Genomic DNA, 26424 nt, shown 5'->3' with positions numbered 1-26424 from the left:
TACTAGGTTTGGACGGCGCCGGTCGAGCGACATGTCAGACAGACATTTTGGAAGAATGCTTCGGTTGGGCATGTTGGTCGGCTAAAGACGTGGCTTGGCGACAGCCGCCGAGACTTTGCTTTCTCGTCCACATTTCAAGTCTAATGTCTCACTTTCCCTGTGCAAAGTGGACAGCCTGACTATCCTTGTGAGGTGCATCGGCTTCTGGCTGCTGCACCCCGCGTTGGAACATCCGTGATTGGCGCAGTGGGGATGACCGAGTGCGCATGGTCACTGCCGGAGAATTACAACGAAGAAGACAAGTGACCCGCGGACAACGCTTCCAGGATCCGCTCGCTCTAAATTCGCGTGCTTGCATGTTCAGCTGACTTCGCCGTCGTCGTATATAGCGCGATGCGTGCGCAGTGGTGCTCATCATCGAACGAGCCCACACAAACATGCGTTTCCTGGTGCTCACTAGCCTCGCGTCGCTGCTGACGTCCGTCCTCGGACAGTCAAGTAGCGTCGACTCGTATGTCGCGTCGGAGTCGCCCATCGCGAAGGCGGGCCTCCTTGCGAACATCGGACCCAGCGGCGCCAAGTCGAGCGGTGCGAAGGTTAGTCTGCCCGCCAGGTTCGGAGAAGCTCATTGCTGAAGACGCTCTGCTCTTTCAGGCGGGCGTAGTCATTGCGAGTCCAAGCACGACCAACCCGGACTACCTCTATACCTGGGTCCGCGACTCGTCTCTCGTATTCAAGACCATCATCGACCAGTACACCTCCGGCCAGGACACGTCCACGCGCAGCCTCATCGACGAGTTCGTCTCGGCAGAGGCGACACTGCAGCAAGTCACCAACCCCAGTGGCAGCGTGACCACTGGCGGGTTGGGCGAGCCCAAATTCAACATCGACGAGACTGCTTTCACTGGTGCATGGGGTCGTCCGCAGAGAGGTTGGATTTTAGAAACCTGCCGCGACCTGATGAGTACTCACACGCCGGGGCAGATGGGCCCGCTCTGCGTTCGACTGCGATCATCAACTATGCGAACTGGCTCATTGCCAACGATAACTCTTCTTGGGTAACCAACAATCTCTGGCCCATCATCAAGCTTGACCTCGACTACGTCGCGAACAACTGGAACCAGTCTACGTGAGTTGCTTTTGATGCAACACGTTAGTTTAAGAGTTCTTATCGTGCGCATAGATATGATTTGTGGGAAGAGGTGGACTCGTCTTCTTTCTTCACGACTGCAGTTCAGCACCGCGCTTTGCGCGAAGGCTCCACTCTGGCCACGAAGATCGGCCAGACCTCCGTTGTCAGCGGATACAACACCCAGGCTGACAACCTTCTCTGCTTCTTGGAGGTAAGTGAAGTACGAGTTGAGATGTCAGACAGACGTTGATTGATTGCATGCAGTCATATTGGAACCCTAGCGGGGCCTACATCACAGCTAACACTGGCGGCGGCCGTTCTGGCAAGGATGCGAACACGGTGCTTGCCTCCATCCACACTTTCGACCCTGCCGCTGGATGTGATGCGACCACCTTCCAGCCATGTTCGGACAAGGCGCTTTCGAACCTGAAGGTCTATGTCGATTCTTTCCGCTCTATCTATGGTGTCAACAGCGACATCGCATCCAACGCCGCTGTCGCAACTGGCCGCTACCCCGAGGACGTCTACTACAACGGCAACCCCTGGTACCTCGCGACATTCGCCGTGGCGGAGCAGCTGTACGACTCCCTCATCGTGTGGAATGCGCAGGGCTCCCTGACAGTCACGAGCACGTCCTTGCCATTCTTCCAGCAGTTCTTGAGCAGCGTGACTGCGGGCACGTACGCCTCGTCGACATCCACCTTCCAGACGCTCATTACCGACATTAAGACCTTCGCGGATGGCTTTGTCGCGATGAACGACAAGTGCACGCCATCTGGCGGAGGGCTCTCGGAGCAATACGACAAGAATACTGGCAGCCCAATCAGCGCAGCCGACCTCACCTGGAGTTATGCTTCTGCCCTCACGGCTTTCGCCGCTCGCAGCGGCTTCGCGTCTCCCGGATGGGGCGCCCAAGGGCTGTCTGTCCCCGCCACCTGTTCAGGGAGCTCCGGTCCCACTGTGGCAGTGACCTTCAATGTTCAGGCCACGACTGTATTGGGAGGTCGGTACCAGGATCGAAAGGTATGCCTATAATGCGATGCTGACAATGTCACAGAGAACATCTACATCACTGGTTCCGTCGACGCGCTTGAGAACTGGTCGCCGACCAGCGCCCTTCTTCTTTCGTCTGCTAACTATCCGACCTGGAGCAGTGAGTTCGCTTGTGCCAACTGAATGACGCAGAAGCTGACCTGCCCCTGTAGTCACTGTCAATCTTCCCGCGAACACCGTTATACAATACAAGTACATCCGGAATAACGACGGCTCTATCACCTGGGAGTCCGACCCAAACAACCAAATCACAACTCCCGCCAGCGGTAGCTTCACCGTCAACGACACCTGGCGGTGAATGTTTGCATACTTAGGACTCTTAGTGTTGTCTCCGAGCAGACATGGATAAAGAATGGAAAACCATCAGATCGAAGGAATCCTCCTTCACATGATTATCAATTCAGCATAATCTGACTTCGCACCAGCGTTATGTGCTGACCGAAACGTTCAACGTTCAATATAATTCAATGTGGGGCTGACCTCTTGATCAAGTTTCCTGCCAGTGTATGACTTCATATCCCTCGTTTCTGCCCCGAGTGCGGAACCCTGAGAAAGCCAAGCCTCGTTGTAAATTCTATGCTTTCTGAAAACTGCTCGCAGATCGCCGCAGTAGCTTCGGGGTCGAGCGCGGCTTCCAGAGCGTCGCTGGAGCCTTCGAGGTGACCAGGGGCCGTGACAGTAACGAGGTCATAGAGAGTGACCGTGACGAAGCCCAAACGTTAATGAGCCTGGCCTGCAGCGCCCTTCCGCACCGAACACACACCTCCTCTTCCTCACGACAACACCTCTTCCTTGTCTGCGACTGTGTAGATGAACAACCTACCGGTCGTCTATATCCTTTTTCTATCCCTCATCCTGCAGGCAAACGGCCATCCCATCGACTGGTTCCGCAAACTCTCTACGAGTGCCAGACATGACACCAGCTGGCTATGGGGCTGGGCGTGGGCAGCTGACGGGACAGTATCGGTCGTGGATCGATCCCCTCCACTAATATACCCTGCACGACCGGCCTCGTTTGGCACGGAGCTCTCTGACCCACTGCTTGGATACGTTATACCCCTCTCCGCGTTCACGTCACCATGCCCTGTAAGCAACACTTCGACGTCGTATCCATCCATGCCAGACCCTGTGCAAGGTTGTCCGGAGCTTTGCGTTGATGGACCGAACCAACCGGAGCGTTCTGAGACCTGGATCGCGCTTGTGCAAAGAGGCGGGTGTCCTTTCGTAGAGAAGGCGCGACAGGCTCAGAGGCTGGGGGCCAAGGCAGTCGTCGTAGGCGGCGACAGGGAGAATCCGAATGCTCTCCTTAACATGTATAGTGAACGTGAGTGATTTATTGCCTTGCACGTGATATTTAATTCATCTCATAATAGAGGACCCTTCCGACGTCACGATTGCTGCAACCTACATCAAATATTGGGACTATGCGGAGCTACTCGCTCTAATTTCTGCGTCAAATACTTCTCATTCTGGCCTTCGGACGGTGTCTCTCCAGCTCAGCACGGAGTATTCTGCGTGGGAATGGTACTCGTACGTCCGCGCCACTTCTTCACGCACCAGTCCCCTGACTTCTGCACAGGCCGATAATAACATTCGTCGTCATTCTCCTACTTCCGTCCATTCTTACCTTCATCACCCTCTTGATACACCGCATCCGAGCCGCGAGAGCTGCCCAGCGGGATCGGGCACCGGAAGATTTTGTACACAGTCTCCCTTGGCGGGTTTGGACAGGGAATGGCTGGGAGAAGCACGATGCAGGCCTCCAAAACGCTGAAGACCCTTCCGAAGATCCGTCGTCCGGACCGGAGCCCGATATCGAGCGCGACACGATTGCTCAGTCCTCTTCGAGAGAGGCATCTGTAGAGCCTTCTTGGGTGGATGGGCAGATGGAATGTGCGATTTGTCTGGATATGTTTGCAAAAGGAGACCGCGTCCGGGTCTTGCCTTGCAACCACCTATTTCACATGAACGAGATCGATGAATGGCTCATAACGAAGAAGAAAGTTGTACGTATAATGCTCCTCCTGTGAACCTGTGCCATGTCTAATTACGTCTTGACAGTGCCCTATCTGTAAGGCTGATATCACGAAACCGAGGCCAGCGCCGGATCACGAACACTCGCAGCACGACTCGTCTGCCCAACATCTTTCACCAACACTGCCTCAACCGCCGACGGAACGCTCTCCCCTGTTGCCTCACTGACACGGCGCTTACACCCTATTCATCGTGGACCGCAGGCCCTCGGCATAATAAATATTCGCTAATATCCCGCAATTGACAGTTATCGGTCATTTTCTCGAGGTTGTATTCTACCCTATATCCTCACGTTGACCTCCACTTACCACACTGTAACACATTAATACTAGTCTCGCGTCGGACTTCCTGTATTATCCACGCTCGCACTAATGTAAGGCGCTCAACAAATTTGAGTCATCTCGGTTGACAGCAAGAACGCAACCGATTCGGCTTGCCTCGCGTATTCCCCACACGGATGCAGCCTGGAACTGATTATTCCTTCCCATCTGGGACCAGTCCTTAGACCTCAGGGGCAATAGGTGTCAGTGGCCACACCGACTGTTACAGATACGATACGAACGATCGTCGTGAGTCTCTTGTGTTACTGTAGCGCGGGTACTGTACCACTCACTTGGGAGTCAAGCGTGGGTACAGCTCTTCGTTACGGCAGTACCAGCGAAGGTGATCCCAATATGATTCTTTTCAGGAGTCGATCTCATGTTTCATATCCACCAGATTATGCAGTGTTGTTTTATTTTTGCGGGATTCTATGGTATTGGCGGGCTGGTCCATTGCCAGCTGGGCTGCACAGCGCGTATGACCACGAGGCAGCATAGCATGGAGCAGTCAGCAACACATTCCGTGCTGCATTGTCAATGCGAACAGACAGTCGCCGCAGCGCAATTCTTTCCGCCTTTCCGCCTCCGGCTCCTTGCGTACATGATGGTCCGTCGTTCGCGTGTCCGACTTTCTCGGCGCTGGTTACAGTTGGATGACAGCGTGCGGCTGCAGAGCCACAGTAGGTGCCCGAGGAACCTCGGATCTCGCCCACAGGCATCATTGCATTATCCACAGTTGGCCCTCTATTGTGGAACCTGCCCTGGGCAGCTCCAGGGTTTACAGTAAGCACTCACCCGCTGCGCTGTCGGCGCTTTGCCATCTGTTCACCTAGACCGTGTTGCGGTCCGCACCCCCGTTTTTGTCGTTAGCTGCTAGGAGCCCCACGACTAACCGCAACAGCGAAAAGCCCGGAGAACAGCGTGGCCCAGACCGCGACATCTGCTAGGATAGTTCATGCGACGCTGCCGAGGCCAGCATCCCGCGTGAGTTGGCCGGGAGCGTAAGTTTGGCCTCCTCTGGGTTCGCGACCACGTTCTGATCAGCACTCGACACACGTGGGGGTGTCGGATGTATTGCATCGGAAGATACGACGTCGCGGTGGCCATGTCGTGCTTGACAACACCCGGAAACGGCGAACAGGGCTGCTCTGATGAGGTCCTGGAAGCTTAAAGGCGTGCAAGGCAGCGTCCAAACCCGAGGCGCATGTGGAATTTTCCGTGCAACGCCCGCTTCTGTTGCTAGATGTGCTTCCGAACCAACTGCAGCGCAGGGTCCACCGAGCGCGCGCCGCAGGTCGCAACAGTCTGCACAGCGACGGCCGACGCCTCGAAAGTACTGCGTCCGCCCATAAGCGCCAGTGGGTGTACCATTCCCTTATCAGTGTTAAACTCGAAATTTCAGGCTTATTGTTTTCCGTCATCAGGGAACTTTTCACCCAGAAGTGGATGGCGTGTTACAGGCGATGATATCGAGATTTGCAGTCTGTGGCCGTGGAAAGTGATGTGTCCCCCAGCTTTTATGCTGTCTACACGCACTCACTTATGTACTACTTGCTGACTCCCAGCGCGACAAATGTCAGATAAGGTAAAGTTCACACATTACATGTCTACTCGCGACCGTCGTACAAACAATTGAGGGAGAGAAACGTGTGCCGCCCAGCCACACTGGCGTGTCCTCGTCTGCCGCCTGATGTTATTGTTTCGGTCATTTTCGATCACCCGCGGAAATTATGGCACGTCTCACCAGTCTCTCAGGAACTTGTCCGTCCGCTGGACAAAAGGTTTCCTCAGACGCCGAAATAAACTCGATTTTGACTCATCCTTCCTTTGGAGCATACACTTGCAACAGCCCCGATTGGCTGTTCTTCCAACAGCCCGGAAAGCCGGTGGGACTATAAGATCGAGAGATGGGTTAAGTAAAGAGGCCACTTCCTTCGAAATTCTCCTTCCGCGCAGTCATATATTTCCGCTCACTTCTTCACGCCCAGGCCTTCTACCTTCTTTCGTATAAAAGATATTGTGACGCAGAGACGGCGCCAGCCGTCGGCTTGCTCCAACCCCGTTATACACGGTAGGCAGGAATTAGTGTCGACTAAGCCAAATGTTGCTGACGAGGCAAACAGTATACATCTACCCATGGGCTGCCCGACTACCACTTACTTGAAGACCCCGCTCATCGACGGAGGTACAGCTAATTCGGAACCGGCGAGCGATCGCACTCTCCAGAATTCAGCTTCACAGTACAATGGTATGACCCACCCCCAAGTGCTCTTTGCAGCCCGATGCTGAAGTACTTCTTGCTGTAGGCAAAAGGTTCCGGAACGGTGTTCGGAGTGCTTGCAAGTACGGAGACAATTACGGCTTTGTCAACGCAGCGCCAAACCTCGTCGTAGTGGTCCCGCCTTGCGGCGTGCCCTGCCAAACGTACTACGGGCTTCATACTCCCTTGGTTCGAGACGCCGTGCTCGTCACCCCGCAGCTGTACTTTCCGACTCATCCAGATTTCCGCGGTGACATGGACCAGATTGAGCAAGGGTTGCGAGGCATAAAACTGAAAGGACAAAGCGACGCCGCACTTATGGCCCATGCAGATGCATCGATCCCTGCTCCACCCTCGACTCCGTCTTCTACCACCACAGACACCGACCTGTCTTCGCCCCAGTCTTTTGTTTCAATGCACCTCGCCGGATCTGAGGCTTCTAGCACACTTGGCAAACGCGAGTCCGACTCTCGGCAGTGTGCGAATAGCGGAGGCAGCTTCTATAGAAGTAGGCCTTTCACCTTCCTCCCGTCACATAACCTAACCTATGTTTGCAGCGAAGCCGTGTAAATTCTTCCACGGGAATGGGACGTGTGTGAAAGGTAACAAGTGCAACTTGTAAGTTGTACTGTCTTGAAGTTATGCTCCAGCATTTATCTACCTGCCACAGTATCCACGACCAGAATCAAGCTCGTCATCCGTCTCAGTCGCCCGACGTGAGTAGTTCGTCCATGAGCCGCCGCCGCCGTGCTGCAAAGCGGGCGCAGGCGAAGGCCGAGGAGGCCGAGAAACGAAGCAACTACTACCCTATAACGTGGCGCGTGATCGGCGGCGGCGTCATGATGGGCGGCCAACGTACGTGGCGGACTCTTCTCTTCTCTCCGATGACATGGCTGACGGCTCCGCCTCTAGGTGAAGTCTGCCAGGCATCCTTGTCTGGCGAGTGTTCCGTAGGCCCTGACTGCAAGTTCTCGCATCCTCTTCAAGAAGACAAAGAGCTGCACGGATTGCCCGACGCGTTTTCGCCGTCGCATTACGACTCCACCAAACATTTCTCGCGTATCTCGCCTGTCTGTCTGGGCCACCCTGTCATGCACTGCCAGGCGCCCACACCTCTGCCAAGGGAAATGAAGGTATCGGCCTCTGGCTCTACCATCATAGAGGTTCAGAATATACCGGGCGCTGAATCGGCCGTTTTGGACGGGTCCACACTTCTTCCGCGACGGGACGTTGTGGAAGATGACACAAATGCTCCCACAGCCGATGCTCCGTCGACGGAGTATGCTCTCCCTTCCGCGAGAACCATCGTACGGCCTGTGTCAACCCCACCTGCGATGAAGGTGTCCACAGTTTCGATCGTAGGAGTGAGTGCTACTTTATCTCTCCTCGGGCAGCTAGCTGACAGACTACTTCAGCTGTTTCAGGCGGAAACATCATGGTAACTTCCTTCCCCTGGCAGCGTCATCGACTCTGCCCCGCGCTGGGAATAATCGGCATTCGCAATATGTGCTCGTCCCTCCACATGCTTTTCTTACATATCTTTCTATCATTCCGCCTGTCCTCATATCATACACCCTTCTTCGATCTACCAAGAGCCTCACTCCTTTTGGCGTGACAACTCCGCTGACCCATACCCATCCCTTCCATGTAGCGCTGCCCTGACACCCCTACCCGACGGACTCTCAATTTCATGTATGTTATATCCTACTACACTAGACTTTGCCCTAGGCGTATACCACCCACTGTATCCAGTTTGCAGACTTACTCGCGATATATATTGACATTATCGTCATCTTTGCTCTGCGGTGGCCCAGTCCGCGGACATTGACGAGTATAATATTAGTGCCATGTGTGAGCCGGGCGCTTGTTGCAGCCCATCGGGTGCCTTATCGTCGACCACTTGGCCATACCTCCCGCTCTCATGGACAGAGACAGTCTTATCCGCACCCACCATCCACCGCCATGTTCTCAGCCCTTGCTGGCGGCGTAGCCCTCCTTGGGCTCGCTGCATCTTCCGTCGTGAGCGGCGCTCAGCAGCCATTCGCACTCAGCGGCGGCAAGTTCGAGTCATACGACGCGGGACTCTTCAGCCCCGTGGAGGACCTCGGCCTGCTATCCACCTCAGAGTTCACGGCCCTCGCGCACCCGACGTTCCCCAATTACAACGTGCGTATCAAGAAGTCGGATTTCTGTGACGGGACTGTGAGGTAGAGTGGCATTTCCGATGTGCCGACTTCCCGATGCTTAGCCCCAGATATCCAGGGCCTTCACCGGGTACATCGACATCGAAGCCAGACATCTATTTTTCTATTTCTTCGAAAGCCGGAGCAACCCTGACAAGGACGATGTCATCTTCTGGACGAACGGCGGACCTGGATGCTCCTCTTCGCTCGGACTGTTCATGGAACTAGGTATGGCCTGCTGCGCGTGCCGACGCGTCTTTTGCTGATTCTCACGTGTCATCCCGTCAAGGACCCTGCAGAGTCAATGATGTCCACAACGTTACTTTCAATCCTTATTCTTGGAACGAGAACGCAAATATCTTCTTCATCGACCAACCTATCGGTGTCGGCTTCTCATATGCAGACCACGGAGAATATGTTGTAAGTGACTCTCTGTGGAATATCCCGTCCATTTGCGTTCTGATTACTGTCCGAAGAGCACGACCGAAGACGCTGCAAAGGACATTGCCGCTTTCGTGGCGATCTTCTTCGAACACTTCAGTAGCTTCAAGGGCCGGGCGTTCCACATGGCAGGAGAGTCATACGGAGTACGTCATACTGTTTGTCTTTCGTTTCTCGGAGCTCACAATCCTCGCTCTCAGGGGCGCTATGTTCCAGCCTTCGCCTCTGCCGTGTATGACCAGAATTCCAGGTTAGTCGCGGTCGGCATGGCGCCGATAAACTTGAAGTCTGTGATGATAGGTAGGTGCTTACGCTGGACAAAGCTAGTCGCATCTCATCATGAACTGTTAGGAAATGGCTGCACGGATTGGAAGACGATGTTTCCAGCGTACTACGAGATGCAGTGTCAGCCCAAGACCATTGACCCTGTGGTCGATATCAGGTAAGACAGCGCACTTCGCCTGAGAGCAGATCTGAACCTGTGACTATAGTTCGTGCGTTGGAACTAAGCAAGCGGTATTAATTTTGTCTAGCCCATGTGAATGCCTTCATCGATTAACATCTTCATAGCTCCTCCGTTGCGAGAAGCGGCTGAAAGAGGATTGCTATGATACCACTGATGCAATCAACTGTCAAGCAGCTCTCTCCTTCTGCCGAGACCACATCGAATCACCATTCTGGACTGCAGAACGTAACCCCTACGACTTGACGAAGTCATGGTATGCCATCGTTCGGCTTTGTTGCCACACGCTGTGCTGAACTGCTCTCCGCACAGCAATGCAGACGAAATGAGCGATTCACTCTGCTATTCCCTGATAACGTAAGTGTCTTGTTCGCTGGTGATACATGCTCCGATTGTCTCATTTTTTCTTTCAGGAAAATCAGCTTATTTCTCGATCGCACTGATGTCCGCAAGACTTTGGGCGTAGATCACAGCGTACAAGGCAATTTCTCGTCGTGCAACGGGAACATCCTTAACCGCTTCGGCTCTGCGCTGGACGGCATCTTCCCTGCTGACTACTACATTGAGGCTCTGCTCGAACGTGGCGTCAAGGTGCTCATTTATGCTGGCGTGAATGACTGGATCTGCAACTGGGTATATCACATACTGCGACCTTCCATATCTACTAACAAGACCTATACAGGTCGGGAACGAACAAATGACTTTGAATCTTGAGTGGACTGGCAAGAAAGCATTTGCTTCTAAGCCGCTTCGGGACTGGCAGGTCAGCGGCCGCGCCGCCGGCGTCACCCGCAGCTCGGGCCCCTTGACCTTTGCCACTATTTATAACGCTGGGCACATGGTGCGTCTTATTGTGTCTGGCCATGGCTAGTTGTGGACTCACGTGCTGTGGCAGGCACCATATGACAAGGGCGAGGAGTCTCTGGAGCTAGTCAAACGTTGGCTGGCAAATGACGAGCTCTGAGACTTGCGGCCGAGAAAGTTCTGTCCCTAGTGTTTTTGTCTCTAAATTCAGAAGCATGGGTTCTGTAACTAAGACAGACGGTACACAGTTGTTTTTAAACTTAAGAACCTGAGCGATTTCGGGCCTCCGGCTCAGGAACCGAAAAATGCTGACAGTCCGCCACAGGACGAGCACTATGCCTGCACCTCAAGGTTGCGGCAAGGATAAGGCTTCTTATTTTACATATATTCTGAGAGCAAATCTTGCTATTTGGCTCTTGAGTGCATATACCTGCACCCGCCGCAAGTTCACCGACGTCGAATACAATTAGCGCTGCCGGTGTGCCTCAGGCTGCCGGATGCCAAAGAACTGTGGGCTGCTGCGATCGGCTTGTCTTCCCCTCTTGATCAATAAGCCATGATTTTTCTTATACATGTCGCATGTGGAAGTATACACTCGATGAATGGATGCAAGCGGAAGCTTCAGCAACGAAGGCCATCGAAGTTTCAAACCTCCTACCACGTGTTCAGGGACTTCGTGGCGTTTGGCGCCGAGGCAGCTTTCGGTTTGGCCGTCGCGTCAACCTGGCATGACTACGCAGAGCGATACGTCGTCAGGTGAACATACGCGACGAGCTGCCAGTGCCAATGCTACAGCACTTCTACGGATGACAAACAAATGCTGTATTGACTGTCCCTATATCTCTTCCAGTCACCCCGTCAACGCAACCATGTCCCGATATCTCGTCGGTACCCTCCCCAGCATCCTGACCTGTGTGTCCCCTGTTAAAGGGCGTCCAGTCACCAACTCCAAGCACTCAAAGTTTGGCAAATTGGATGTAGTATCGAACAACCTTTCCCAGTCGCTTCGAGTGACTTCGTCTTCTAGAACAAAGACACAGTCCCTGTGGAGGTCGACCCGGACGCGCCGCAAGGTCACAGGTGCGTTTTCGAGCACAGATGAAACGAGGAAGTTCCAATCCTGTCATATTACGCAGATTTAGTCTTGTCAAAACGCGAGAAGGAAGGGAAACACACTTCATAGCGTGTCAGCGGAACCTCTACATACCGCAGCATTGCAGAGCTACTTAGGACCGGCAACGCGTCTTTCGCTGAGCAGTGATAGGTAAGTCGCTGTTTATAGGTGGAAAAGTGGGCCTTACTCATGTTAACTACACTCATGGGCATGTTCCTGTACCACATGAACCGTATGGACCGCAACACATCGTTCGTCAAGACCACAAACGCGTTCAGATAAGCAAGATTGGCTGTGGGATATCCTGCAATAAACACAGCCTCAATCTCCTCCAGACGCGAGGGTCCCACCAAGAGCGGTGCCAGATGCTTCAGGAACGCCATATCTCCTGACACTGAGCGCGCCGACCTGGAGGTCTCTGGTCCCCTTGATGGTCGACAATACGGGTACGCTGCATCCGTCGATCTTCAGCGTCTTGACATATTTGCACTCTTGTAGGAAGAAGAGGGCAGACTCGGTATTGAGCCCTGTCAGTCTCACCTCTCCGTCAAAGCAGAGGGCGTGTCGTGATGAGGGGAGGGTGTCGTCACTGCGGACGCGCAAGTACCTATTTTGTCCCTGGAGATCATAGAGGGAGAACAGGCTCAGCCGCGGCGCCATCTCGTGGATTGCGCAAAGGAGCTCCGAGATATCCATGGTATAGTGCTCCGGGAAGGGAAGACGTGAGGGATTTCCGAAACCAGCGTCGCACAAGCACTCCTCAAAGGATGGTTCATAACGAATGCAGAGACGTCGAACGTGCTCCGCGAGCCTGCTGTTAGGTCTCTTGATATCGGCGACGAAGTCTGTCAAACGTCTTGTGCCCACATTGATTTGAGCGAGGAAATAGGAGGAGCATCTGTACGACCATGTCTGAGATACGAGCGTGCAACTGATGAGAGCAGCTCTGTCTGCGTAAAGCGAATCGATGATGTGATTTACGAGTTTTTGAGGTAGAGGTGGGGGCCTTTTCTGATGCTCGACTCGTTGTTAGGAACCTTGCCCTTGAGGGACGACGTTGGGATACCTACCGTCGCCTCAGTGCTTTCAAGTCTATAAAAGGTTTGTTAACGCAACTAGAGCCACCAGAAGAAATATCGACTCAAACCTCAGATCTCGGACAAACTGAGACAGTTTAAACGTCCACAGCATTACAGCGAGAACCCTTCTTAGCGTCAACTCGTGCCATGCTTGCAGGCCGGTATACATAGTACGCGCTGGAGCGCTTGGAGGCGGTACCTCTCGACGACAGGCACCGATTCGACTGTCGATATGCATCGCAACCGCTAAATTTCCGCATAGCATATGCAGCAACGTACGTCGGAGCTCATGCTGCTCCAGGGAGTCGGACCTAGCCCGCCCCGACATTGCAGCTTCTCTGTCCTTATTACACTCAGTGTTTCACAAGTCGCCTCACAGCTCGAGCAATTATCATTCGCCCGCGTCTGTAGGCACCGTATGTAAACCTGCTCCGCGCAAACTTACCTTTTCCTCTTTTGCTTACATAATATGTTATCTTTCTTCTTTCAGTAGCTCTTGTAGTTCTCTAGCTCGCACCACCATCATGTATGAGTACAGTTCGCCCTCGTACATTCTGAAATACAGCGTGGTTTGCACAGCTTGTCGGACTGTGTGACCCCAGTATTCTATGCCCGGCCAGCAGGGTTCCAGCATAGTAGTCGACCTTCAGGCCGCAGAGGCCTTCTCCAGGGATCTTACGGATTAATATTACATGAAGATGTTCATTTGTTTTGCACGTTTATATACTAATATGGGAGGAGCATCCAGGAACATTTTTGTAACCGAATCCAAACTTGGGATTGTACGTACTTGCCCAAGGGGGGTCTGCGATTCAGATCTACGGAAACAGGATTGCTAGGAAGCGCTGGAGGGACCCCAAAAACCACCTCGCGTAGCGGCTAGAGCGGCGACTAAGCGGCGGACAAAAGCAGGCTGCGATAGTACCGGCCATATACGAAGAGCTGGGTAATGTGCATACTAAGTAAGATAAATATGTGCTATGTAAATCCATTATACGACTACGCAGCTAGCCAAGTGTTGAAGTAGCAAGAGGGCAGGTGAGTGATGTATTCAGGTCAGTATATACAAAGGGATGCGGGTGACATGATAAAATAGCTCCTGGACAAGAAGAGAAGCCAACTGCAGCGCTGCACGCATGAGTCTGGCACAGAATATATATTTGATATGTCCAGGAGATAAATACTTGACAGAAATAACAAGTATCAGCTGGCAGCATAGTACAAGACTATTGAGAGTATTCACCTTGGACTACGCGAATGTGCGGAGTTTGAGATTGCGCGCACTTGCAAGCTGTAACGCACAATACCAAGCAAGTGATGTAGAAACCGGGCTTGATGTCTGCTTCGTCGTGAACCCTCTTTCTCTGTGGTGGTGGTCATGGCGGCGTACTAGGGTCCTGACGCAGAGACAGCTGCCTAGATAAGTCGTTATAATGCATGAGTGTTGTGGGCAGCCTACTAAGTACACGGGAAACGCTATATGATTACTGGAAGGGTAGAATACGAGGCGAAAATGATAACCTGTCAGGAGCTTGTTCATGTAGACTGTAGAGCTCCGGCCGAGTCGTTAATGTTGCCTTCATGGACAAACTGCCACTAAGACAGATTGTGGCAGGCATTGCTGGCCATGGGATTACACTGTCCAGTCAACGGACCACCCAGGCAACCTGACCACGAGCACGGCGACTCGAGCGACGATGAAGAGGGAGCCAGTCGGGCTTCACGCTTCAGGTGGCTCCAGCGCCGTACAGGCTTCTTTGATGAAATTACTACATATAGGATAGTGCCTGAAGACCCCGAAACCCAGACCCCCTGGGGTTTTCAAGTTGATTTCAATTAGATCGAATCGCAGACCCCCTTTGTACTTGCCGATAGTCTCCCGCACAGGATCTTTGTAGTGCAAGGGCGGTGATCAGAGCTACGATACGATGACTGTATTGTACCGGCGAGATTAGTAGAGAGATCATCGGGAAGGTACAGCTATTATACCAAGGTTATGTTTGTGTAGAATTTTGAATTGCCGCATCTACTGTTATTACGTCTTTCCCAGCCATTCTGTCAAAGCAACCATATCCCGATATCTCGTTGGTATGCTCGTCAACACTCTCGTCTGCGTTTCCATTGTCAAAGGACAGCCTATCCTCAGCTCCAAACACTCAAAGCTCGGCAAATTGGTGACGATATCGAATAGCTTCTCCCAGTCACTCCGGGCAACTTTGTATCTTAGGACAGAGACACAGTCCCTGTGGACGCCGACTCGGACGCGCCTCAAGGCCGTAGGCGCGTTCGCGAGCACAGATGAAACGAGGAAGTTCCAATCCTGCCCAGCCGTGCACCATTAGTACCCAAAAAAGAGAAAAATTCGATAGAAAGGGAAACCCACTTCGTGGCATGTCATCGGAAGTTCCACAAACTGCAGCGCTGTAGAGCTACTTAGGGCCGATAAGGCATCTTTCGCTGGTTTGCATTAGGTAAGTCACTGAGTAAAGAGGAAGTAATGGAGCTTACTCGCACCGACTATACTCATAGGCTTGTCTCTGGTCCATATGAGCCGGATGGATCGTAGCGCATGGTTTGTCGAGGCCACAAACGTATTCAGGCGGGCAAGATTGGCCGCACAATCCCCTATGGCAAACACGACCTCAATCTTCCCCAGACGCGAGGGTGCCGCCAGGAGCGGACCCAAATATTTGAGAAACGTCATGTCTCCAAAGACGGTAAACGCATCGACTTGGAGGTCTCTGGCCCCCGTGACGATCGACGACATAAGGTATGGAGGCACGCAGCATCTGTCGATGCTCAGCGTCTTGACATACCTGCACTCCAACAGGAAGAAGACGACCGACTCGGCGTTGATTCCCGTCAGTCGCACCTCTCCGCCGAAGCAGAGAGCACGCCACGGCGAAAGGAGCGTGCCGTCGCTGCGGACGCGCAAATACCTGTTCTGTCCAAGGGGATCGGAGATGGAGAACAGGCTCAGCCGTGGTACCATCTCTCGGATCACGTAAAGAAGTTCCGAAATATCGATACTGTAAGTCTCTGGGATGGGAAGGCGCGGGGGGTCACCGACACCAGAGGCGTACCAGCTCTCATCGGGTGGTTGGTAATAGATGCAGAGCCGCCGAACGTGCTCCGCGAGCCTGCTGTGAGGTCTCTTGACGTCGGTAATGAGGTCTGCCAGACATCTGGTGCCCACGTCAATCTGACCGAAGATGTAGGAAGAGCTTCGGTATGACCATATTTGAGATACGAGCGTGCACTTGGCGAGGGTAGCTCGGTCTGCGTGAAGCAGGTCTATGATGCGGTCCACGAGTTCTTGAGGTAGCGGCGGCACCCTAGACGAACTTGTCTGCTCCATTTGGGGCATAGCAGCGTCGAGGTCATCAGGGCATGCGGGCCTGTCTACTTTCTAAACGTTCAAGTTGACGTGTGGTTAGAAGCTGTATGCTTGAGGGACAGTGCTGGGACACGTACCGTTGCTCGAGTCCGCTCAAGTCTGAAACAGTCTGTTACCGCGACAGCTCGGACCAGGAGAGATACCGACTCAGACCTTAGGTTTCGGACAAACTGCAATAACCTGGACGTCCGCATCATTGCAGCGAGGATTCTCAACTTCAGTTCATGCCGTCTTCGCAAGCTGATATACATATGTACGGGTTAAAGCGCTGGGAGACACTGCCTCCGAGCCCACCGTGACGGTGACAGGCACACTGAGCTTGCCGCTGTCAATGCACACAGCAAATGCCAGATTCCCGCACGGCATGTCGCGCATGTCGGGGCTTATGCTGCCCTAGCCTGATCCGCCTCCATTCTTACTGCGTCCGGCGCTCCCAAGGGCGCTCCACAACTCAACTCATAACTCCCGTGCCTGTAAACACCTGAGCAAGGCCTGCCTCAGAAACTCGCATCTAGCTTACTCCGGATATCTTATGGGATGAATATCATATGGGATCTTCATTTGTTTTACACGGTCACACACCAATACAGGGGAAATTCGGGACACATTTCTGACTATTTCAGCAACCCGTACTGGGGACCGTACTTGTCGATGATCTTCTCTACAGGATCTTCGCGCAGTGCAAGAGTGACGATCAAGGCCACGATGGCGATCACGATACCTATACCAGCAAGATCTGCAGAGATTCTATCAGGGAAACGTCTCAGAACGACGTAAGCCAAACTCACACATGCCGATCGTCCCAGCGAGAGCAGCGACCTTGACAGCAGCGCCGATAAAGGAGGCGACCAGCTGAATTGAGAATGCAATAGTAGTCAGGGCGGCAATGGCAAGCTGCGCGCCCGCAAACCACTTGTCAACGGTGCGTCCTGTCTTCATCGTTTTCTTGAACTCCTCTACACTTGCGTACAAAGTGATAACGGACACGATGAAGCCTGGTAGTTGTATTGAGAATGCAACAAGGAGCAGCGGAACGCAAGACTCACCGAATGCCATGGCTACCCCTTTGCCGATGCTGCAACATGTCTGCGTCAGACAAGTAGGCAGGAAATGGGTTGCAGTACTCACCGTGCCCAGAGGCGCTCAGCAAATCCGGTCACTGCGTTCACAGCTTTCTCGCCGAAAGCCTTCGCTGCGCTGATCCAACTCAACGCGCGACTAGGAAGTAGCTTCCTGAGACCCCATCCAAGGCCCTTCGCGAGCCAGGTCGAGATCCAGGCGACGAACTTGAGGCCCTTGAATATGGATGTCCTAGTCTGCACCATGGCGTCGACCAAAGAGGTATACATGCTGAGTTGCTCCGCCACACTGAGCTTGCCCTGGCCCTCAAGGAGGGTCTTGGACAGGAAGCCCGCACCAATCATGACAACCGCGGGACGTACGGCGGCTCTGAGCGCGGTCTTGCCCTTCTGCCACATCTTCGGCCAGAACCCCTTGGCTTCCTGACGGGAGATGACGGTGGTGAGCTCGGCCAGGGATGGTGTACGGTTGAGCAGCTTGGCGTGGTCATCGATGCCTGCGACGAGAACCTTCCCAAACTCGCTCCAGGTGCTGAATTCGCGATCTTGCAAGAGGTCCTGTAGCTTCGCATACTCTTCAGATTTCTTCTTCATCGGATCTTTGTCGTAGTCATCGAGTTGCGCGAAGAACTGTCCACTATGTCACTTCACCAATCCGACCGAAAGCTGTGACCGCTCACCTCCTTGATATTGTTCGCATGCTCATCGTTCCACATCACACCGTCCAGCAGCGCGAATGTGACCACACCGTGCAGATCAGTGATGATACGATCAACGCTGAGTGCGTCCCCAATATCGCCGGCCTCCTCCTGCAGAATCTGGAGCTTGTTCTGCCAGTCGAAAATGTCTTGAGTGATCTTGGTGTCGGTCGACTTCACCCTTTGCCTCAGCTCCATGACGTGGGACTGGGACACTGGGAGGATGAGGTCAGCATTGTTGTTTCAGCAACGCTTGAAACGACTTGCCGAGGTAGTTGGCGAGACGACTGTACCACTCCTTGGCATTGTCCAGGAACGGCTGGAAGGAGTTAATCGCACGGACGTAACCCAGACGGTAGCAGGCTTGGGCGGCGCTGCGATACTGGGACTGGAACTTGGTGACCGTGCCCTTGTCCTTTTCGCGATCCCAGCCCCAGGCCTTGACATAGTCCGTTTCACCTTCTTTGGGTATGGTAAATGCAGCGCAAGCAGGTATGTATGCATCGCATTTCGCCTTGTTGATGCGATCGCGCTGTTTCTGGGGGACGTCCTTCGAGGCTTGAAGATGGGTCATGATGTTCACGATGCCCGCACGCTCGAAGAAGTCCTGAGCGGAGTCTTTAATCTTCTTCTCGGCCGCGTCGAGCTGTTGAAGGTCGGGGTAGAGCATTTGTTTGACATCGTCAGGGGCGCTGTGAAGAATGATCTATCGGCATATTCAGTAGGTGTATATGTATCGTTCGTAGATATTGCGACTTACCCGAGCGAATATACGATCGCCCTCCGTCTGTGCCAAGTCCTTTCTCACAGTTTTCCCCTCGACTTCTATGGACTGCGAGGACAAGCTCGTAATGGCCAGGAGGTTCGGGAGACTGTTTCCGTCTGGAGCACGCTCAGGCCCTCCGATGACGGTGCGGTTGCGGGTCCTCATGGTCTTGAACTGCCCCCTCCACTCGTACTTCTTTCCGTTCTGCTCCCATAGGCCAGAGAAGGTACGATCCTTGTCCTCAACGGCGCTGATCATCGTGATGCGGAAAGTATAGTCGAGCTTTTTGTCAGACGGGTCGCCTTCGGTCTTGATGAGGACGATATTGTCACCCCGCTCGAGAGTCGTACCCGAGGTGATATCTACATCATTTACGTAGCACTGACCGGAGGTTACCGAACATGGCTTGTGAGAAATAGTATGAGAAACTCACAATTACAGGCGCAGCGTCACTTTCTTCGACGCTCCACTCCAGGGAATACCACGGCGTCCAGTCGTCGTCGTCGTCGCTTCCCTGCTTGCGGCGTTCGGTCTTATATTCCATCATCGTGAGATCCGCCGAGATCTCCTTCTCAGAGCTAGTCCTGCCAAGCCTCAGTGAGCTAGTCCTGCCAAGCCTCAGTGAGCTATTACTGAATAAGAGGAGGCAGGTTACGCACGGGGTCCCAGCCGCCAGAAACATGAAAGGTGAAGCCGAGATAGTAGACATCATCGGTATGCTACGACAAGATCTCAATTATACGGTTTCCCGCGATGCCACGAAGATGTACACACCCAGTTGCGCCCAGGAAGGCAGAGCTATAAGCAGGGGGAGCACCGGCACCCTCGTCCGCCTTCAACGATGGCGGAAGCTTAGCCGAGCCTGTGACGACGACACGATCGCCATTGCGACGTGTAACGGTCCCGATCAGCTCGCGACAGTCTTCAGAGAGGGACCTGGCAAGTAGAGTGAGCAATGCGGCTGCACAATCAAAACGAGACCGCCCACAAGTGGCCTTCACAGAGATGGGCAGTCGAAGAGACCCAGCCAACGCTGTTGCCGACGTCGTTCCAGAATACCTCCGAGATCTGCTGGTCGTTGACGCAGAGCGAACCGGCAGAGGCGTCGAAGAGGACATGGCCGAGGGGCGACTGGTCGATGAACTCTTCGGTGAAGGCGTCGCAGGATGGCCTGAGCTCGAAGATCTGAGTGCCAACTCTGGTAGTGAGAGGGATAGAATCAGAAGGGGTTTGAGTATCAGCCATGGCCGGCGAAGCTTGGTAAAGCTTTGAAGCCTGGATGGCTTAATCGCGACGATCATGTATGTTTTTATATGCTGGACGAGCGCGGTAGGCGGAGCAGATTGGACGTTGTTCGGTCCATTGCACTCGTCGAATGCAGAACGAGGCAGAGGGCAGGAGTATCAGGTGGCCCCTCATGCGGAGCGCACCTGTCAAAAGTCGATGTGGCGTCTCGACGTTCGCCAAAAGCGTCGCAGGGGGTCTTGATCGTTATCGCGAATGTCATGATGAACTGTCAGTCGTCGATTGTAGACCAGGGTCGTCTGTCGGCTTTTTATCCACTCCGCTCATGTTTCGCATGCGTGACCCATCCATTCTGTCGTGCGTGGGTCACCCCTTCATCTTCTCACCAAGCGACGTCAAAATGGAATACACGCACATTTACGACAACGATGGATGCCGCACTTTCAAAAGACATAAATTGAGTCCGACGACCGACTAGGGACGTCAGAACGATCAGAGATGTCTCGACCTTCTACCCAACACTTGCGCGATCTCGCTTCAGGGGCTGACCGACCGCGCTATGCTCAGGAAGCTATCCAAAGGGTATGACTGACTCCTACATGCTCTAATTAGTCCTCATATAACATCGGTGCAGATCATGACTTTCGGCTTACCACCGTATGAGCGCGAGCAATTCTTTCCAAATGCCTACGTCCGCCCCGAGGAGGCAGATATCATCTCTCGCTCTCCCGACTTCGTGGACCGGGGCTCTGTACATCTCCTCATGCAACGCTTAGCACAAAACTCAAAGGTCGCGCACGACGTCCGCTCCAAGATCAACGCCAACAGGGCAGCTCTCTTTTTCCCGGCCTGCGTCCAGCGTAAGCCCCCTCCGAGCACGCAGCCAGATCCTGTCGTCGAGTATGGCTGGGACCGTACGCGCGACAAGGATCTCGTCCAAAACATGCAGGACCAGTGCGCGCGGCTCTTCTTGGAGTGCGACCGCCTCGCTTTCATGGCGGCGACTCCGGAGATGGCGCAGTACTGTCGCGACCAGCCTGCCGACTGGTACCAGCGTCTGACGAGCCATCTCACCTCCCCCACGTACAAGATCGACCTAAAGGCCAAGATGAAGGCCGGTATCGAACCGGTCCGCGACCTGCTTTCGAACCTCTTCACAAAGCTTGTCATCCTGCACGAGGCGGCGGGCGGGGACGCTGCGGGTCCAAAGCCCCAGGATGTGATGGGAGAGCTCTGCACACGAGTGGGTATCCCCGCTCTCTCCGAACTGGACCTGAATGATGAGGCCAAGGAGGAGATTCGTAACGTGAGCATCTTCCAACGAACTTCATTCTTAACATGCGGCTGACCTATTGCTTCAGTTACTCGAGTCCATTCGCGACGGAGCGAAGCGCGACGCGAACCTTGATTTTCAGTTCACTCTGTATGGTGTGATGCCTCTGGTATTCCGTTTAGACATTATTGCAGCCTTCGACAATGCGCTTGATATCGTGAGTTCACTGAAAGGCCTGTGGGCAGTCATTCCGAGTCCTGCGGCAATGGTGCTCCCAGTATGTCCCATACTCTTTGGCTCCAAAGCTCCACGCTCTAACAAGTTTCGTTCAGGGACTGGCTTGGCTGCGTGATAAGTTCGTGGAAGGTCAGGTGGCTGAAAGAGTGACGATGCTGGGACGGCGAACTGGACGGAAGTATGGTCTGTGGTATGATTAAATGGTGAAGATCGAGGAGCGAAGACACGGGTTGTGTTGTGTTAGTGTCCTAAGTAGATGTAAGATACTGTACGGGTTGTGCACACTGCACACAGCACTTGCTTGGCCGACCATGCTGGCGCCCTTGTCATAGCTACCGCGGTTATTGCGACATGTCCCAAATATGCACACGGGTAAGCTTTGACCGCCCTGAAGACCTGAAGTCTGATGGCTCATTGTGTCGCGAGTGAAGAAAGGATGTTCAAAGGTTAGGCGCTCCCTGCCGGCTTTGTGCTTCGGCGCCTGCGCGCGCGACGGTTGCTATACACGGCATAATCTCGGGCATCCCCGACATTGCTTCTTCGAACCGGTTTGCGCCTCTCAGTGCACACAACATGCGGAAGGTTTCTGCATCGTAGTGCTAGCATGTTACTCATATAACGTTCTAAGATTATCGTCGTGTAACCCTACCAATCTGAGTGCATTCGAAGTCTTGTTTGAAATTTCAACGTTGGATCAGTACGTGTTCTCACTTCACGGCGTTTGCTCAGTATTATTTGCCCGTGTCCCGAGCCTATCGTCAACTGATCTGCTGTGCTATGGGCATCTCATGGAGTGAACTTTGTTCATGTATCGTACCTATTTACCACTGAAATCTGAGAGACTCGCCAAAAGCGTCGCAGGGGGCCTTGCTTGTGATCGCCAATATATTCTGCTCACGCTTTGCATGATACTACGAACACTACCTCAACATACTCTGCCATGCACTGTGAGAGAACGTTAAGGCTGCACACACCTGAATCATGATGGCGAGGGACAACACGGCGGCTGGCGCCCGGTGGGTTGACCTCGCTATTGCCCTTGCCGTTGGCCACGACAGTATTTTCGACTTTCACCAGGTATACATAGATGGTCTTGGTTGTCTGTACCGGATAACTCATCGTGCAGAATGCCAGACAAACCGTCAAACGACGTGTCTCCGTCCCAGCCCCCCAGCAACCTCGTCTCGACCTCGCTTGCCTCTGCGTCTTCACTCGTCCTGCTCCAGCTGCTCTCCAGGGTATTCACTTTCGTCCTCAACCAGGCTCTCGTTCGGCTCGTGACTCCCCAAGTATTCGGCACAGCGTCGATACAGTTCGAACTCCTTCTCTCTACTATCCTCTTCCTATCCAGAGAAGGCGTCCGCAATGCCCTCCTTCGCTCGACGGCGAACAAAGCGCAACCCAGGCAGTCCGCCCTCACGTACAACATCTCCCTGTTACCAGTACTCCTCGGTATACCAGTAGCTGTCACGACTGTCTGCATATATCTGTTTTCGAGCTCTTCCACGACCTCGTCGCAGCCTCGCTTCCACCTCAGTGCGATCATCTACGCGCTGGCCGCGTTCTTCGAGCTGCTCTCAGAGCCCTTGTATATCCGCGCTCAGAATGAGCTTCGCTTCGATGTTCGTGTGAGAACGGAAGGTTCGGCCGTGCTCATGAAGACCGTGGTCACTTTCCTTACTCTCGTGGCGCTGTCGCCAGAGTGGGCTCTAGCTGCGTTCGCCGCCGGACAAGCAGCATATGGCCTTACGATGCTGGTAGGATTTTTCAGAGCGTATGAGTTCAAAGCGCGGTACTGGCCGGAGAAGGTTGTGACCGAGGTGCATGGCAAGTGAGTGTCCTGTCTCGCATCGCCTGCCCGGTCCTGACCTTTCGCAGCACTAAGACCCAGTACTTCGACTCCGAGCTGTTACACCTCTCCGCGGCCATGACTGGACAATCGGTAGTTAAGCATTTCCTAACAGAAGGCGACAAGTTCTTGGTCTCTCGTTTGAGCCCTCTGGCGGACCAGGGCGGATACGCGGTAGCCTCCAACTATGGTATGCAAGGCCACTTTTCGGCGCATACATGCACCTCAACGTTTATTTTTAGGGTCTCTCGTTGCCCGTATTGTCTTCCAGCCCATCGAAGAAACGTCTCGACTATTCTTCTCGAAGACACTGTCATCGACGAGCACGAACAAGCCCGACCTTCTACAGATCGCCTCCAACGTGCTCATGGTCCTCCTCCTCCTGTTCACGCACCTCTTCCTCCTGCTCGTGACATTCGCGCCGCCATACCTGGCCCTAGCCCTGCGACTTGTGCTGCCTTCCCGATATCTGCAGACCTCTGCTCCCGCGATCCTGCGCACGTACATCTACTACATCCCAACGATGGCCTTCAACGGCATCCTCGAGGCATTCTTCACCTCCACGGCCACGCCCGCCGACCTGCGTGCGCAGAGCCGGTGGCTCCTCGTCTTCTCTCTGGGCTTCGTAGGCACCGCGGCTGTATTCGCCAGTGGCCTCAAGATGGGCGACACGGGGCTGGTGTGGGTCAACGTGGCGAACCTCTGGATGCGGGCCTCGTATGCGTGGATGTTCGCCGTTCGATTCTTCAGCCGGCAAGGCGCGGGCCAGCTAGTGCACTGGCGCAAAGCAGTGCCTCCGTTCAAGGTCTTACTCTTCTTTGCGGTCGCTGCGGTTGTGACGCGGTGGAGTGAGGTAACACTTGGTCGTCGGGCGCTGACCCTTGGTGCGCAAGTGCCTCACGTCCTTCTTGGCGCGACATGCGCTTTGGCGTGTCTCCTCGCTTGGTGAGTCGTTCTGTCTGTACCGCGCCATTTGCAAACCTGACAGAAATGACAGTGCTCACTGGGAAAGGAGAACGTTTAAAGAAGTGTACTCCCTACTGCGCAGACGGTGAGGACTGTCCGTCGTTGCTGAACATATCCTACGGCGTATCCTACATAATGAACTTTGGTGTTGTGATTTTGCGAGTCAGAATGAACGTTCAAAACTCTTCCCCACTCAGCCACTTCCGAAGCAGCTCCAGCGATTCTACCGGCATATCGTATGGCACCTATATGTGCAAAAAATGCACATGAGAAAGTGTGCAGCGCTTCAGATTGCGGGTACTCACCATATGCCCAGCGCCGTTGATAGTCGCAAACGCAAAGTTGCCGGCGCTGCGAGTCAAACCCGCGACGTGGCCGTCAACATGCCACTCTCTAAGAGGCTGGCTGCTGAACGCTGCCTGCCCGGTCCACTCCAGAGCCAGCGACATCTCTTCGTTGCCGCGCTAGTTCGCCGACGCACAGGCGCTTCGTCAGCCCGAACCCTCACTACCGCGAGCAACGCTCACTGACCCAGTTGCAGACAAAGTCGTTCGCACCGACGTACAGCAGCACGCGCACACTGCGCTCCAGGAGCGCCGCGATGTAGTATTGCGTGGGGAACTGCGGGTCGAGCGCGCTCCAGAATGCATGGTTGACGAGTTTAGAGTGGCCGGTGTAGTTCTTCACCGCCGGATCAGCACCGATGAGCTCGCGCACGCTCGTCTGGTTCAGGTACTTCTCGATGTCGCTAGGATATGCGGTCAAAGGCGTTGGTCTGGCGCGAAGCAAGGGTAGACGTACTCCATAATCTTATAGCATAGCTGGCTCCCGTCGCTGAGCATCTGTCAACGGCCGCACAGCGACGTAAACCGATGCTGGACATACCACTTCTTTGTGAGATCATAGGGATTAAGTCCTGACGCAGCCGTTGAGTCGCGGATTATCGTGAGAGCAAGTTTCTCACCTATCTCCGTGTAAGGTGTGGTGATAGATTCTGCACAGAATGCGCTCGCGGCTGAACAGCTGATGCTATCTTTCTGGTCAATGCAGGCTTCCTTGTACCACTTCTCGCAGCGCGGGAGCTGTGAGATGGCATTTCAGTCGCTGAGACATAGAATGAATTAATGATTACGCACACGCAACCTCATATCAATGCAAGTTCTATAGAGAGGAATCGTCAGAGAGAACGAAGAGCAGGGAGATGAGGCCATACGCTATGTTTTGCACAGGCGTAGTGGTCACACTGGTGCATTGAACCTCGTAGTGCCCCTTGTGCATTGAAAGCCAGTCAGTACATCCATTTCCTGTGTGTATTGAGGGGTAGGTGACTTGGTGTTAACTCGAAGGATGCACGTCTGCCTACCAATCATGACAGACTTCAGGTTGATAGGTGTTAAATCCGCGCCTGACAACTTCGTGTTTTGGTCATGGATCGCAGAACCAAACAGGGGGAGATAGCGACCCTATGGCACCAGATGCGCATCAGCTGCCCCTCGTAGTCCTTAATCTATACAAGCTTACTCCATAAGACTCGCCAGTAAGATGAAAGCCTCTGCCTTTGAACTTGTTGAAATGTTCAAAGAAGATTGCCACAAAAGCAGCGACATCCTTCGCAGCCTCTTCGGTAGTGCTCTACATGCAGGTGTTCAAGTTAGCTCATTATAATGTACTATCTTGACTTACCACAGTCTCTCCATGGTCAGCATACGAGAAACCGACACCAATTGGCTGGTCGATGAAGAATATATTGGAGTACTCATTCCACGAATAGGGATTGAAAGAGATATTCGTGGGACTGGTAACCCTGCAGGGACCGAGCTCCATAAACAGACCGGTAGAGGACGACCCGCCAGGTCCACCGTTGGTCCAGAGGAGCACGTCATCACGATCGGGGTCGCGTCTGCTTTCGAAGAAGTAGAAGAACAAGTGCCTCGCTTCGATGTCGATGTATCCTGTGTACGCGCTGAACAAGCCAGACGCGTCAGTGCAGTATTGCCGCAGCACGAAAGTGCATACTTGCGGTACCGTCGC

General features: G+C 53.7%; 11 protein-coding genes across 11 annotated transcripts; 6 read left to right on the top strand and 5 right to left on the bottom strand.

Moving 5' to 3' along the window:
* The first annotated feature begins 432 nt into the window (after positions 1-432).
* Positions 433-2925, top strand: PHACADRAFT_261990 (glycoside hydrolase family 15 protein). Its single transcript, XM_007399442.1, has 7 exons — positions 433-596; positions 655-931; positions 985-1129; positions 1184-1343; positions 1397-2135; positions 2190-2285; positions 2338-2925. Exons 1-7 carry the CDS (start codon positions 438-440, stop codon positions 2481-2483), a joined length of 1722 nt encoding a protein of 573 aa, XP_007399504.1. The 5' UTR covers positions 433-437; the 3' UTR covers positions 2484-2925.
* Positions 2926-2947: 22 nt separating this feature from the next.
* Positions 2948-6808, top strand: PHACADRAFT_127496 (uncharacterized protein). Its single transcript, XM_007399441.1, has 6 exons — positions 2948-3509; positions 3559-3715; positions 3765-4191; positions 4247-6124; positions 6295-6610; positions 6663-6808. Exons 1-4 carry the CDS (start codon positions 2996-2998, stop codon positions 4385-4387), a joined length of 1239 nt encoding a protein of 412 aa, XP_007399503.1. The 5' UTR covers positions 2948-2995; the 3' UTR covers positions 4388-6124; positions 6295-6610; positions 6663-6808.
* Positions 6809-7346: 538 nt separating this feature from the next.
* Positions 7347-8241, top strand: PHACADRAFT_101586 (uncharacterized protein; the record flags this gene model as incomplete). Its single annotated transcript, XM_007399440.1, has 4 exons — positions 7347-7417; positions 7470-7654; positions 7712-8163; positions 8215-8241. The coding sequence occupies 4 exons, from the start codon at positions 7347-7349 to the stop codon at positions 8239-8241; spliced, it is 735 nt and encodes a 244-aa protein (XP_007399502.1).
* Positions 8242-8723: 482 nt separating this feature from the next.
* Positions 8724-10919, top strand: PHACADRAFT_261985 (uncharacterized protein). The gene is made up of 12 exons (XM_007399439.1): positions 8724-9006; positions 9062-9210; positions 9272-9402; positions 9459-9569; positions 9624-9723; positions 9775-9865; positions 9915-9939; positions 9994-10142; positions 10199-10243; positions 10300-10519; positions 10569-10727; positions 10782-10919. The coding sequence occupies exons 1-12, from the start codon at positions 8762-8764 to the stop codon at positions 10848-10850; spliced, it is 1494 nt and encodes a 497-aa protein (XP_007399501.1). The 5' UTR covers positions 8724-8761; the 3' UTR covers positions 10851-10919.
* A 1115-nt stretch (positions 10920-12034) lies between these two features.
* PHACADRAFT_187116 (uncharacterized protein) lies at positions 12035-13211 on the bottom strand (the record flags this gene model as incomplete). Its single annotated transcript, XM_007399438.1, has 4 exons — positions 12035-12702; positions 12786-12896; positions 12952-13129; positions 13163-13211. The coding sequence occupies 4 exons, from the start codon at positions 13209-13211 to the stop codon at positions 12126-12128; spliced, it is 915 nt and encodes a 304-aa protein (XP_007399500.1). The 3' UTR covers positions 12035-12125.
* A 2148-nt stretch (positions 13212-15359) lies between these two features.
* On the bottom strand, positions 15360-16250 carry PHACADRAFT_212323 (uncharacterized protein; the record flags this gene model as incomplete). The annotated part of the gene is made up of 1 exon (XM_007399437.1): positions 15360-16250. One exon carries the CDS (start codon positions 16248-16250, stop codon positions 15360-15362), a length of 891 nt encoding a protein of 296 aa, XP_007399499.1.
* Positions 16251-16746: 496 nt separating this feature from the next.
* Positions 16747-18297, bottom strand: PHACADRAFT_261984 (uncharacterized protein). The gene has a single exon (XM_007399436.1). It carries the CDS (start codon positions 17951-17953, stop codon positions 17405-17407), a length of 549 nt encoding a protein of 182 aa, XP_007399498.1. The 5' UTR covers positions 17954-18297; the 3' UTR covers positions 16747-17404.
* Positions 18298-19582: 1285 nt separating this feature from the next.
* On the bottom strand, positions 19583-20466 carry PHACADRAFT_261983 (uncharacterized protein). Its single transcript, XM_007399435.1, has one exon. It carries the CDS (start codon positions 20066-20068, stop codon positions 19793-19795), a length of 276 nt encoding a protein of 91 aa, XP_007399497.1. The 5' UTR covers positions 20069-20466; the 3' UTR covers positions 19583-19792.
* Positions 20467-20699: 233 nt separating this feature from the next.
* Positions 20700-22013, top strand: PHACADRAFT_261982 (uncharacterized protein). Its single transcript, XM_007399434.1, has one exon. It carries the CDS (start codon positions 20706-20708, stop codon positions 21414-21416), a length of 711 nt encoding a protein of 236 aa, XP_007399496.1. The 5' UTR covers positions 20700-20705; the 3' UTR covers positions 21417-22013.
* Positions 22014-22695: 682 nt separating this feature from the next.
* On the top strand, positions 22696-23426 carry PHACADRAFT_261981 (uncharacterized protein). Its single transcript, XM_007399433.1, has one exon. It carries the CDS (start codon positions 22706-22708, stop codon positions 23411-23413), a length of 708 nt encoding a protein of 235 aa, XP_007399495.1. The 5' UTR covers positions 22696-22705; the 3' UTR covers positions 23414-23426.
* Positions 23427-23446: 20 nt separating this feature from the next.
* Positions 23447-26407, bottom strand: PHACADRAFT_212318 (uncharacterized protein; the record flags this gene model as incomplete). The annotated part of the gene is made up of 12 exons (XM_007399432.1): positions 23447-24638; positions 24699-24857; positions 24925-25141; positions 25195-25227; positions 25279-25309; positions 25358-25475; positions 25530-25554; positions 25607-25697; positions 25757-25856; positions 25915-26025; positions 26077-26345; positions 26398-26407. 12 exons carry the CDS (start codon positions 26405-26407, stop codon positions 24570-24572), a joined length of 1233 nt encoding a protein of 410 aa, XP_007399494.1. The 3' UTR covers positions 23447-24569.
* Positions 26408-26424: the final 17 nt, after the last annotated feature.

Source organism: Phanerochaete carnosa (genome assembly GCF_000300595.1).
Source record: "Phanerochaete carnosa HHB-10118-sp unplaced genomic scaffold PHACAscaffold_9, whole genome shotgun sequence".
NCBI lineage: Eukaryota > Fungi > Basidiomycota > Agaricomycetes > Polyporales > Phanerochaetaceae > Phanerochaete > Phanerochaete carnosa.
This window is presented reverse-complemented; position numbering and strand designations above follow the sequence as displayed.